Source organism: Anguilla anguilla, chromosome 4 (genome assembly GCF_013347855.1).
Source record: "Anguilla anguilla isolate fAngAng1 chromosome 4, fAngAng1.pri, whole genome shotgun sequence".
NCBI lineage: Eukaryota > Metazoa > Chordata > Actinopteri > Anguilliformes > Anguillidae > Anguilla > Anguilla anguilla.
The window spans coordinates 12828531-12839857 of record NC_049204.1 but is presented as its reverse complement, the minus strand read 5'-3'; the positions used below and the strand labels follow the sequence as shown (position 1 = coordinate 12839857).

Here is an 11327-nt window from a genome sequence, read left to right as displayed (position 1 = left end):
ATGAAACGGAGCCAGCGTGCGGGCGGGGCTCCTGCTGGATAACTGCATTTCCTCGACAACCAGCCACCTCCAGCTCCGGCTCTCCTCCTTCCCTCTCTCCGGTTTTTGCTCGCGTGCTTAAACAGGAAACTGATTACCGGCATAAGACTGGCAACAAACAACACTGATTGCAGACGGAACACTGATTACAAACAGAACGCGTTGTTTGTTTGCGAGCAGACGTAGTTTCATTGCGCTTCTTTCCCTACATGTTTATGTGGGCGTGCACATTTGTGTGTGTGTGTGTGTGTGTGTATGTGTTACAGAGAGAGAGAGAGATGGAGACAGGGACTGTACTGTGCTCATCGATGGGCATTACCATATCCAAAGCACAGTTTAAAAATCCCTCATTTTAAAACTGTACTCAAAGCCAAAGAACAAGGTCTTCTTTTATTCCCCGGTGCCTAGAATAACCCTTGGAGTCATTTGAAAGCCCAGACTCGTAAAAAGCGCTACAACAGATGCGTTTGATTGGAAGCCCATCAAAGACATTAGCAACACTAATAAAATTTAGCAGCACGAGGACAAAGATACAGTCCAGTTGAAAGAGATCATGGCCTAGCTCCGATTAATCATGTTAATGAGTAGCCCTGGGTCCAATACACATCACCCCCACCCTCTCCACCCACACCCCGCACCCCCCCCTCAAAAAAAAAAAAAAGAAAGCTTAAAAAATTTTAATCAGATGTATTGTAATTGCAAAGCCCTTGTCATCTGCTCTGGCATGAACAGCTCTCTGGACTGCAGTTATTTTTCTATTGCCCGTGATTGCGTGAAGCGCTCCACACTGACAAATAACATGTGTAAACAAACCAACCGGGGATGTGTGTGTTTCGGGTGCTGCCGTGGCAACGGGGGCCCGAGTGCATTTCTGCTCCTTTGACAAAGAGTCCCCGAATCGCAAACGACACCATTTCTGACTCACCACTGCTACCTTAGCTTACATGTGACCCACTTCATATCGACAGCGGGCAAGTCTGGCAAACCTCAGTGGGAGGGAGGCGGGCCTTTGCTTGCGACCGGAGGCTAACGTATCCCAGGGTACTCTGGGACTACGGCAGATGTCCGCTGGAAGGATGGCGGGGAGCTTCAGAAGCCGATCCGGAGAAACTGCTCCGTCTGCCAGAGGGTTTTCTGTGGCTGATGTCTAATGCAAACCCAATTAGGCTCTTTGGCTGGGACTGAGGAAAACTGAACAGAACTGGCGACGCAGGAGTTCTAATCTCCTTTATGTCATTTCTGGCCCCGCAAATTCTTTTTTTGTCTGCATTCTTTTGAGCCGCTGGCATCAGCTGACCCGGTTCAAACTGAGGCCACTGGAACCACGTGACCAAACAGGGTTACAGACGTGAGCGGTGGACGAGCGGTCAAAGCGTTCGAGGGCAGGGAGGGTCGAAACCTCTCGCAACCAGGAAGTCCGTAAATAGCGTTCGCCTCGCATTAATGAACACAGCCAACGTCATTTCTGAGCAGCGGAGGAGGCGATTAACGCGGTTCAGCTGAGAGGGCGTTCCAGCTCCGAGCTGAACCGCAGAGCAGATATCGGCTGCGGTCGGAGTCGGCGAGTCCCTCGATGCGGCGGAAACGGCGGCAGGTGGGAGACGGCCAGGGATGCCACGTCCTTCACAGGGACGCGGATCACTTCCAGATAGGACGGTTCATTTAGCACTCAATCGAGCAGATTTCTGGGAGGTTTTTTTTTTCCCCCTTGTGTACTATCAAGGGAACAAAATAACATGAAAGGATATTAATTTAATTTCATCCAGGAACAAATGGCTACTTTCTTTAATGGCCATCGCATCTCTCCTGAAGTCTCCATTTCAAGCATGAACGGAACCAAAAAATAAAGCTCTGGGATAGTTTTGAAGAGGATCGGAGCCTACTTGTAATAAACGACTAAGGGTCCTTCTGGGAACGGTTAGGGAAACAGGAAAAATGGAGGAGAGTGGTAGGGGTTGCAGTGATCCTGGAGTTGTACGGGTGGGGTTAGGTGGGTCGGTAGGATGAGAAGGGGGATAACAGTTTGGCATAGCTTTTTTTTTTTTAAAAACCTTTAAGGTGTAAAATGAAAAATATGTGAGGAAGGCTCAACGGATTGGTTAGGACAAAGCCGCCGGCCTTTCCCAGGGGGCAACGAGGGCTGCCAAATTGGGCGGAGCCCTCTTCTCGACCACGTGACCTTGTGGCGGGGGACAGTCCCTCCGGCAAAGCCGACTTCCGCGTTTGATCCGACCACAAGACGTGTCGGGACGGCCGCGGTCGGGCTGCTCTCGCCATTTATTGGAACCGAGAGGAAGCGCATTTCGGGAAGGAGAACACGCCGTCCAGCTCAGCGTGGGGGCAGCGGAGCTTTTTCTGGCTTTTTTTTTTCTCTCCCGTACTTCCGCAAACAGCGCACCTGTTGGCCTCCGGCCCGCCAAAAGAACAGCTTCCTTTTCGCAAAAACGGCAACAGTCCCTCGGGCCTGGAAGAGCGAAACGGCTTGAGGTCCGGTCTGTCCACATCCCCATTTTCTGACATATCCTCATTTTGACGCGTCAGCCCGTCAAAACACAAACCTCAGCCGGGGTGGGGGGGGGGGGGGGGGGGGGGGGGGGAGGGCGGTGAGGGTTCCATTGTCTGAGCCGTGGTGACACGCACCACGGTTGTAAATGAATGCCAGACGAACCAAAAATATCCATTTGTATGATAATTAGAAATGTGCGTAAAGCGATCGCACTTCGCCGCCCATACGCGCGGGCATAATTGCCAAGCTTGACATACGCCTGAAAACTCACTCCCACACGTTTCTATCTGCTCTCAACAATAGGTCATTTGACGCTCGTCTGAAAGTCGGCAGAAATCGCACTTGGCGTCAATAATTGTCGGCCATTGCGTCTTTTTTTTTTTGTTTTTTGTTGACATTCTGATTAACTGGCTCTGGGCTTCTGCCGAAAACACGCGGCATCTGTCGTCTGTGCTTTTTCCTGGAAATTCAGCATGCATTGAAGCAGCACTTTGTGCATCGGTATCAGTACGTGTCAGGGTCTTCCAAGGATAACATCACCAAGCCTGAAAATAAACTCGACTTTGTTGTGTACCGAGGGCTCGAGGCTTAGCCACGAAATGCTTCCTTCTGCCACCGAGGGCCAGCTACTGCATATCAAAGAAAACGATTGTGCTAATTCATCGGAGGAAACAAAATGGAAAGGAGTTTCCACAGACGTGACTTTTCCCTGCAGTTCTGCAGATTCAGTCTGGGCCTTCCTTCCTTCCTCTCTGGATTTTATTCAGACGCATTACACAATCTGGGCAGCAAACTCCGAGCTAATGCTCAGCATTACGTCAAGGAAAGCGAGCGCAAGCAAACAGAACTGGCCTAATTCTAACTTTTTCTTTGGCCACTGCAAAAAAAAACTAGAGAGTGCCGCTATCTTTGCCTGAGGAGGGGACAAGAAGGAGGTTTTGCGATTGTTATCCCACTCCAGAAAGTGAGAAGCCCAGAAGATGAAGAATGCAATAGGAACTAATGCAGATTATCGGCTGAATGCTGAGAGAGGCCTGGGCCTTGGCTATCCCTGAATTAGACATGTACATGACATCAGACATGAAGCGGTGGGGTCAGGGTACATGTGCCGGGCCCTAGCCGATGGCTCTTTCATCTCGAGTCAGAGGGGCGTGGCTCGCCAGCTGTACTGAGCTGGACTCCTCTGTCCCGCTGCAGCCCGGGCTCTCTCCACCTGGCGCGCACACATCCGTACCTCCGCGCTTTTTTGGATGGCTGGCTGCCCTCTGCATCAGAAACTTTCCCTTGTCCTGCGGGACAGGTTTCTCGTGACCTCGCCGTTGCCGAGGACAACCACGCGCGCGGCCGAGCGATGGAGAACACGCTCTGGGAAAAGGCCCGCCCCGAAAGTGGAGTTACCGAACGGGTCACGGAGGAGGCCAGCTCGCGGGCCGGTTTGGGCAGGGCTCGGAGCGCATCCGAAGGGACGCGAGAGCGGAGGGAGGCGGCGGTAACGACGGGGGGGGGGGGGGGGGAGAGAAGCGCGGAGCTCCGGTCGCGGTTTGGGGGGGGGGGGCTCTCTCACCGTAGTACTCCTCGGACGGGGGGTTGTCCATGTCGCGGATCAGCTTCTTGGTCAGGCGGTCCAGCTCATCGTCGGGCTGGCCCGGGGCGCTGCCGGGGGCCTGAAAGACACAGACAGAGCAGGTGTTTCTCGTTTACTGTAAGCAGGACGGTTGGGCTGCTCCTCACATACAGGTACACGATGCCAAAACTGGACTAACCGGACCGTGGAGTGTTTGTTGTGGTCTGAAGTTTAAAAAAATGAAGCTTCTTCTACACATCTTTTAAGCCTTTTACTTTCCCCCAATTTTGAACAGCCAATCACATTTGTAGGTCCCCACCCCATCACTGCTGTATCCTCTATTGTGAAAGAGCACAGGTGAGCACAGCTGTAATGTATATAATTGTTATGGTTCACTCTACTGAGAAAATGCATTTTCATTGGTTAAAACAAATCAGTGATTGACAGCTCACTGTAGCTCCACCCATTATGGGGTTCCTGACAACTCGCTGCCATCGCTGTGTGGCCACAGCCGTCACCGACACAGTCAGGACACAGGAGCTGAACACACCGCCTGGGAGGTCATGCTTTTCTTTTTCCTCAGTGTTAAGGCCCAGGCGGTGCCACACCTTGTCCGTCCACACCAGCAATGATGGTGAAGTAAGGCGTCATTAATGCCATATTGAGTGAGTCCCTGATTTGAACCAATCAGAGTGTTTTGCTATGAAAAGAAAGGTCTTTTGACAGGTTCATATAAACTGGTTCAAAACTAGAAAGAATAGTCCAACTCCACATACCAGGGTAAATCACATTTCAGTTTCATGTTCGGAAATGAATTCATATTACAATTAATTAATTGTAAAAATCCTCACAGAATGCGGTTGGGTTTTTCAATTAACTTCCTGAACTGACTGAACTGAAATGGCATCGACACGAACCTTTCCGCCCACCACGGGCTTCGAGAAGCACGACTCTCCCATTATTATGAGGTCAAGCTAAATAACTAAGTGACCTCCCCTGGGCGTGAACCCGCCGACGGGAGCGATGGCAAAACCCGCCAATCGCCCTTAGCGGCGGCGTTTAAAATACGACGGCGGGGGGCTCCGCGGGTGAAGGTGGGTCGCACGCATTGACAGAGGAACGCGCCCTATTAACCCTCCCATGAATCACCGCTCTTATTTACGGCTCGCTCGGCCGTGCTCCGACCGTTCGGGAATTTACCGTCCTGCCAGGAGAAGCGGGGTCAAGGCCGAGCCGGCTTTAAAATGGCTGCTGGCCCGCGATGCAGGAAGACCGCCGGGCCGCGGACCCTTCCGTACACCGCCGGTCAGGCAGGCCCTCACGTGCTGCTCTATGTCTGATTCGCGGGGCTGGCCCCCCGGGGCACTACTGCGCCTACACAAGGGAAGAGATCAGCGCCTTAAAGCTCTGAAGGGCTAATCAGAGTTGCCGGAAAGTTCTTTGATGACGGGATTTGCATACTGCTTTGTTCAGCTGCTTGCCGACTGAATCTTTGCGCTTCGTAGCACAAAGGGTAGCTGGTCAACTCTCATAATAATAGAAACCTCAGGATGATAAACTTTGCGAAAGTTAACTGAGAATGCTAAAATGATTTCTTAAAAAAAAAAATAATAATAATAAAACGTGGAAAGAAAGTTGTATGGGGGCAGTGATCACTTCCCATGTGGTGGCACAACGCCCGGGGTCTTATGGCAGCCCTGTGAATCACACTAGAGCAGTGTGCACTAGGGTGCCTGCACTCAGTTAAAATCAACAGTTTACAATGTGCTAATTTTATAAGATGCGACTGGACATCACACAGATGAGACTGTTGTTGATTAGAAGTTTTTGAACAGTTTGATTCAGCCACCAGTGTTCAGGGATCAGAAACCAACACAGACTCATTTTCTAGAATGAACATGCCTGGTTCTGTCACAGCCTACCACTGGAAGTTATTAATACGGCTCTTACATGGGGTGCTACGCTCAGTACAGCGTTTTACATCTGAACTCAATGTGTGATCAGGAAAAGAAACTAAGCCTGGCTTGACACCAACATTAAACACCACATTAAGCCTTACTCTTGGATCTTTGAAACTGGTCCACTGAATGGTTCTTGTGGTCAGAAGTCGATCGGCTTACAACAGATTCTGGGGATGTCTGCTTGTGAAGCATGCTGGGAGAGGACAGTGCCCTTCCTATGAGAGGTGTCCGACCAAACCACCATGTCCCATGCAGACAGAGCTTTTGAGCCTTCTGCACAGTCACATGGACACCAAGTTTGGGTGCATGTTACCAGAAAGGGGGCCAATGCAAAGGTGCCCTCTCAGCTTTTTTCACAATTCTGCGGCGCCTACGTGGGGCCTGAATTCGGCACTTGCTCCCTATCTGAGGCTAAGGCTAACTGAGGCTAACATTAACGCTGCCTATCCCCATCCATACAAAAAAAAGTTCAAATCCATGGGCAGGGCAGAGCACGTGCTCCTGAAAATCGATGAGGGCTAACTGGAAAATTTAGGAGCACATCTACCAATTAAGGCTGCACTTGTGCGCTCCTACATTTCTCAATATCGCAACGCACGTGCTCCTGGGAGAAAACGTTAGCGTAGCGTAGATCCTCGACGAGCGAGCGCCCTCTCAGTCAGCCGCTGCTCAGAGCGGCGCACCCGGGGGGGCGGTCACGCTCGCAGGAAAGGAAGACCCCGTCTGCTGCTCAAATTCGGAGGGTTGCGTAACGCTGCAGAGGCGCTTCCTTCCTGGAGCGGGCCCCACCGGCTTCCTCGAGCCCCGTGCGGTGAGTCGGACGCGGGCTTCCCGAACACCCCCCTTGTCAGCCCGGCGCTGGGCCGGGAACCCGCCCCTCGAGCGGTTTTTGACGCATCCTGTTCTCGCAGGTGGGCTCTCCTGCAGCTGCTGGATGGAGACGACTCGCGCGCGCTGCACGCCAAACCAGCCCCTTTAAAAACCGTCCCCTGCAACGCTGCCATCCACCTATCGGCCTGCCCGCGAGAACATTCGGCCCTGCTGTCAAATGGACTCACTTGTTTTCAAGCTATCGTGTCAGAGAGAGCTAATCTAAGGGGTGGGACCGGTGTACGGCCTGACATGAACTTATTAGCCCCCCCGGCTAGTCAGGGAAAAACCTTCACATTAATTGCATCTGGATTTTAATGGCACTGGCATTTATTTTAAGCTCGAGTTATGCTGCATTGTGAATGCATGAGCGCACGACCAAAACCGTGAATTGTTTCTACGTTTCTGTTTGCGAAAAATGTACGTGAGGTTGCTGGAGTCTCACTCTGTGATCATGTCAACAGAAGAGCCAGACTCAAACTTAATTTAGAACTCGAGCACTGAAAGTACACCATCGGAATAGAAGGAAACAACTTTTTTAATTACAAAGAAACTCTAAATATTTAATTAAAAGACCAAATACCAAATGTTCTTCCCCCCACTACATTTGAGCAGGCTGTTGATTGACTTTGTTTTGAGATATGCATCTCATTAAACTATTTAGACCCCATAAATTGCATTATAAAATCTAATCATGCAATCTGAAAATGGATACAGGAGTGGTTTGTCATTTCATTCTAGGTCATCTTCAGAAGCTTTAGATAAAAAAATATCATAATTAAATCTATCAACAGATAATTAATTAAAGTGCCTGATGCTTATATATATATATATATTTTTTTTTACTCTTAATCTTCCCCAATACTATTAACAAAATGACAGCTTTTACTGACTTTACACGAGACACATGACTCATATGTGTGGTAAAATGCATGGTTTGATCATACATAACATGGCACAGTACACATGCGTAAAACTGTGCAGTGCAGAGTCCAGTACAGAGGGGTGTCTGTAATGCTGTGGTGTGTGACAGTGTTTTGTTGGGTTTCCCTCATTAACTCAGGGGATGGACACGGCGGCGCGTAAACTCCCGCTGCTGTAGGAAGCGTGTCCCCGGAGACGGCCCCCCCAGGCCCCCGTGAGCCCCGAGTCTTTGTTCGAGGCACATTTACGACGGGCGGGGGGGGGGGGGGGGATGGGGGAACGCTCGCCAAGGGCTTCACGAGTCCACGGACACAGGGGCGGCGCATATCAGGGAGAAAATACGTGCCACCCCTGTCTGTTCCCCATCTCTCTGCTAAAAGTGGAGGAGGTAAGCCGGTCTTTAACGTTTCCAGGAGGATTAATCAAATACAAATTAGTCGTGTAATCGAGCGCGTCGTCCCAAACCGGCTCGTTAAATTAATTACATAATCTACCCAGGAAACGCATCACACTCCGCCGTGGCACAGGACCTGCATGGGCGCTGCGAGTGGTTGGTGGAACCAAAGTTGACAGACGGCTGAATTAATTCTCCTCTTAAAAACCTACTCAAAACCCCCCGTCTTCAACTGACTCCCATTCAAGTTTCTCACAGTTTGTCTCCCATGCCTCAAAATCCCCCATCTGTCGGTGTCTCCCATACATTTTTACTGTAAAACGTCCGCTGTGAATTTTTTTTCAAATCCTCCCACATTTTGCAGTAAATCCCCCAACCTGGCAACCCTGAGTAGAACCCCCCCCCAGCTCCAAGCAGAAAAACAGATGGCCGGGTCTTGCAGCACCTAGCCAAGGAGGGGAACTGGTCCAGCAGTGCTGAAACAAGCCAAAAGACAGAGCTGGTCTAGAAACAAAGTGCAGGAGTAACGTGTCTTGAATTCACTTCAGTGGAGTCTGCAAAGGGCACCAGTGACTGATGCTGCTCAACGCACAACAAGAATATAAATGAACTGTGACTCACATACATTTTCATTTAAATGTGGAAAAAGTTTTTTTTTAAATCATATTACGGTGGGCTTACGGTCAGCATTTTCTGTTCATTATCGTGCAGAGACGAAGGAGGGGTGTTTTTACACTGTTGATATCAACCCATCATCGCGGCTTTGAAAGGCGATGAAATGCTCCCATTATACGCGACTAATTTTGCCTTTAAACTTCGCTTACTCCTTATCCACTCGCCGACATCCACAATGGCTCGTTCCCGCGCTTTAAAGGACCTCGTCTCAATGCCTTTTGTGGCAACGCTGAATAATTTTTCACATGAATAAGAAAGAGAAATTGCTTCCCGTTTTTTACTGATTGCCACAATGTTTTGTTCGGATTTCAGTGACTCATCCCGTGCACCCCAAAACAGATAGCAGAAAATAGCATTTTTTTTCGGTCTCTCCTTGAAAGGATTTTTTTACTTTGAACACAGCACACGAAGGGTCTGTGGCATTTTTTTCTGCAGCGGTGTGACAGGTAGGCTTCCAAGCACTTCCTTTAGTTTTCAGCAAAAATTGAAGACCTAGGCAACCTGGGCGACGGCGACAGTAGCTCGGCTCGTGAATTCCCCAGCCCCGCCATAACCTAAGTACAACGGTGGTTCGCCTAGCAACGGGGAGCCCTTGGCCACCCTGCTGGGATCCCTTCCCCTCTCCTCGCCGTAGCCGATATTGGCTAAGAGGCCTGATCCATTCAGGCTCCCCGGGGCGTGGCGACGGGCGCACACATTGACGGGAATGAGAATTCCATACGGGGCGGCGAGGGGGGGGGGGGGGGGGGCGCCCCGGTCGCTCGTTTTCTAGACTGGGGAAGAAGCAGCAGTCAGGCGCCCCCAAAATCAGAGTCAGGGGAGCCTGATGAAAGCAGAGGGAGACTGACGGGTGTCGAGGCGAGGGAGACACGGCTGATGAAACATTATAAACGAGGCCTTCTCCGTCCTTCCTGTCTCACGGAGCCACTTCTGCTGCACTTCCAGCGTCGGTGGCGAGAACTGGAAAGTAACCGAACGACGCAGCTTTGCACTTGTTCCACAGAGAGAACGGTGATCCGTTTCATGTTGAGCCCTGTTTAGAAGAAAAAATAAAAACAGCATGTGCATTATCTTCCAGTGAAAAAAAAAAGCAGATCTTGTAAGGCTTTTCCCCATAAACTTTGAAAGACCCAGACTAAAGACCTGTTTACTAAATGCCACAGCGGTGTTCACAGGGAAAGAACTTGTAAGACATCCTAGTCTGATTCACGAGTCTGGTTTTAGAGGATTTTGTGGACTGAATGCTTGAGCAAAAAAGCAGAAATCAGAGATTATAAGGGCTTTCTTCATGCCAACAAGAAGCCTGAATAAGACATACATCTTATCCATATGTTTTGAATAATAAAGACCGCTCAGCAATACTCTTGTACGTTCACTTAGATGTAAGGGGAGGGGGTCCTTCAAACTATTCCAGTATCTTTGGTTTGCCTTTCTCTTTTCCCCTTTTCAATTCCCAAAGAAAAACATCCACTTCTTATTCATGATGTGCATACGGAACAAAAGAATAAATTCCCTGGCAAGCATACCGTATTCCTTCAGATTAAATGCCAATGAACCTTGAAACAAATGCTCTTTAACTTCAATGAATCCCCAACATCCCCAGCACAAGAAAGAACACGGCACAGGCTTTTTAAGGTGCTTTGTGCGAGTGCAAACGCCGCATCCCTCGTTCGAGCCCAACACGGGGCCGTTAGTATCACCGTCGCAAACGCCGAACAGCAGAACAACTTGCGGAAACAAGGCGGCTTATTCGAATAAAAACAGAAGCAAATCCTCCTGCGCCGCAGCCTGTTTGCACGGTCCTACCAGGCATTCACGTGGAGAGAGCACTGCTTTAAAAAAAAGGACGTTTGTTGGGGCTTCCTCAAACAGGCGATTACGGTGGGGTTTGGAGGGCTCGGGCAGGTTGTAATACAATGCGCAGCCTTGTCGTGCGACGGCCACAAAACCTTTCAGTTCCATTTCGGCCCCAGGAAAAGGGGATTCCGATACCAACCTGGCATCCGGTGATACAGCGCAGAGGCACTGACCACCACAGTGCGCTTTGTCCTTTAGTCTGAGAAAATACATTTTAGAGACTGCTGCACTTTTACTGCGGTCGCAGAAAATCATAAGTTGTGTAGCTGCTTAAATGGAAAGAAGAAAAAAAACTTCACAATGACTCGGAGACTTGTGAAACGAAACTTAATGCAAGGTTGCTCAGATGTGGCGAAGGCGAAGCTGATGGACATCCGATTAAATGGTACACCTAAAACTGGTTGGATGCGTGTGGAAATCTTAAAAGGCTCAGTCGGTGTCATGTGACTAGTAAGTGGGTTGGGAGATGAGCTTCGGGATATCTCTCTACTCTGAAGTTACATTCCGTAGGCCAGGAGAGGACCCACAAGATTAAAG

At 49.9% G+C, this 11327-nt stretch overlaps 1 protein-coding gene across 9 annotated transcripts in view; it reads right to left on the bottom strand.

Annotated features, from left to right (window-relative positions):
• The window catches only part of lpp (LIM domain containing preferred translocation partner in lipoma), a 244668-nt gene that overhangs the window by 36623 nt on the left and 196718 nt on the right, over positions 1–11327 (bottom strand). For all 9 annotated transcript variants that reach the window (XM_035415842.1, XM_035415840.1, XM_035415844.1 and 6 more), the window contains one exon: positions 4110–4209. In XM_035415842.1, coding sequence (XP_035271733.1) covers positions 4110–4209 — 100 coding nt within the window. The remainder of the gene's footprint in view (positions 1–4109; positions 4210–11327) is intronic.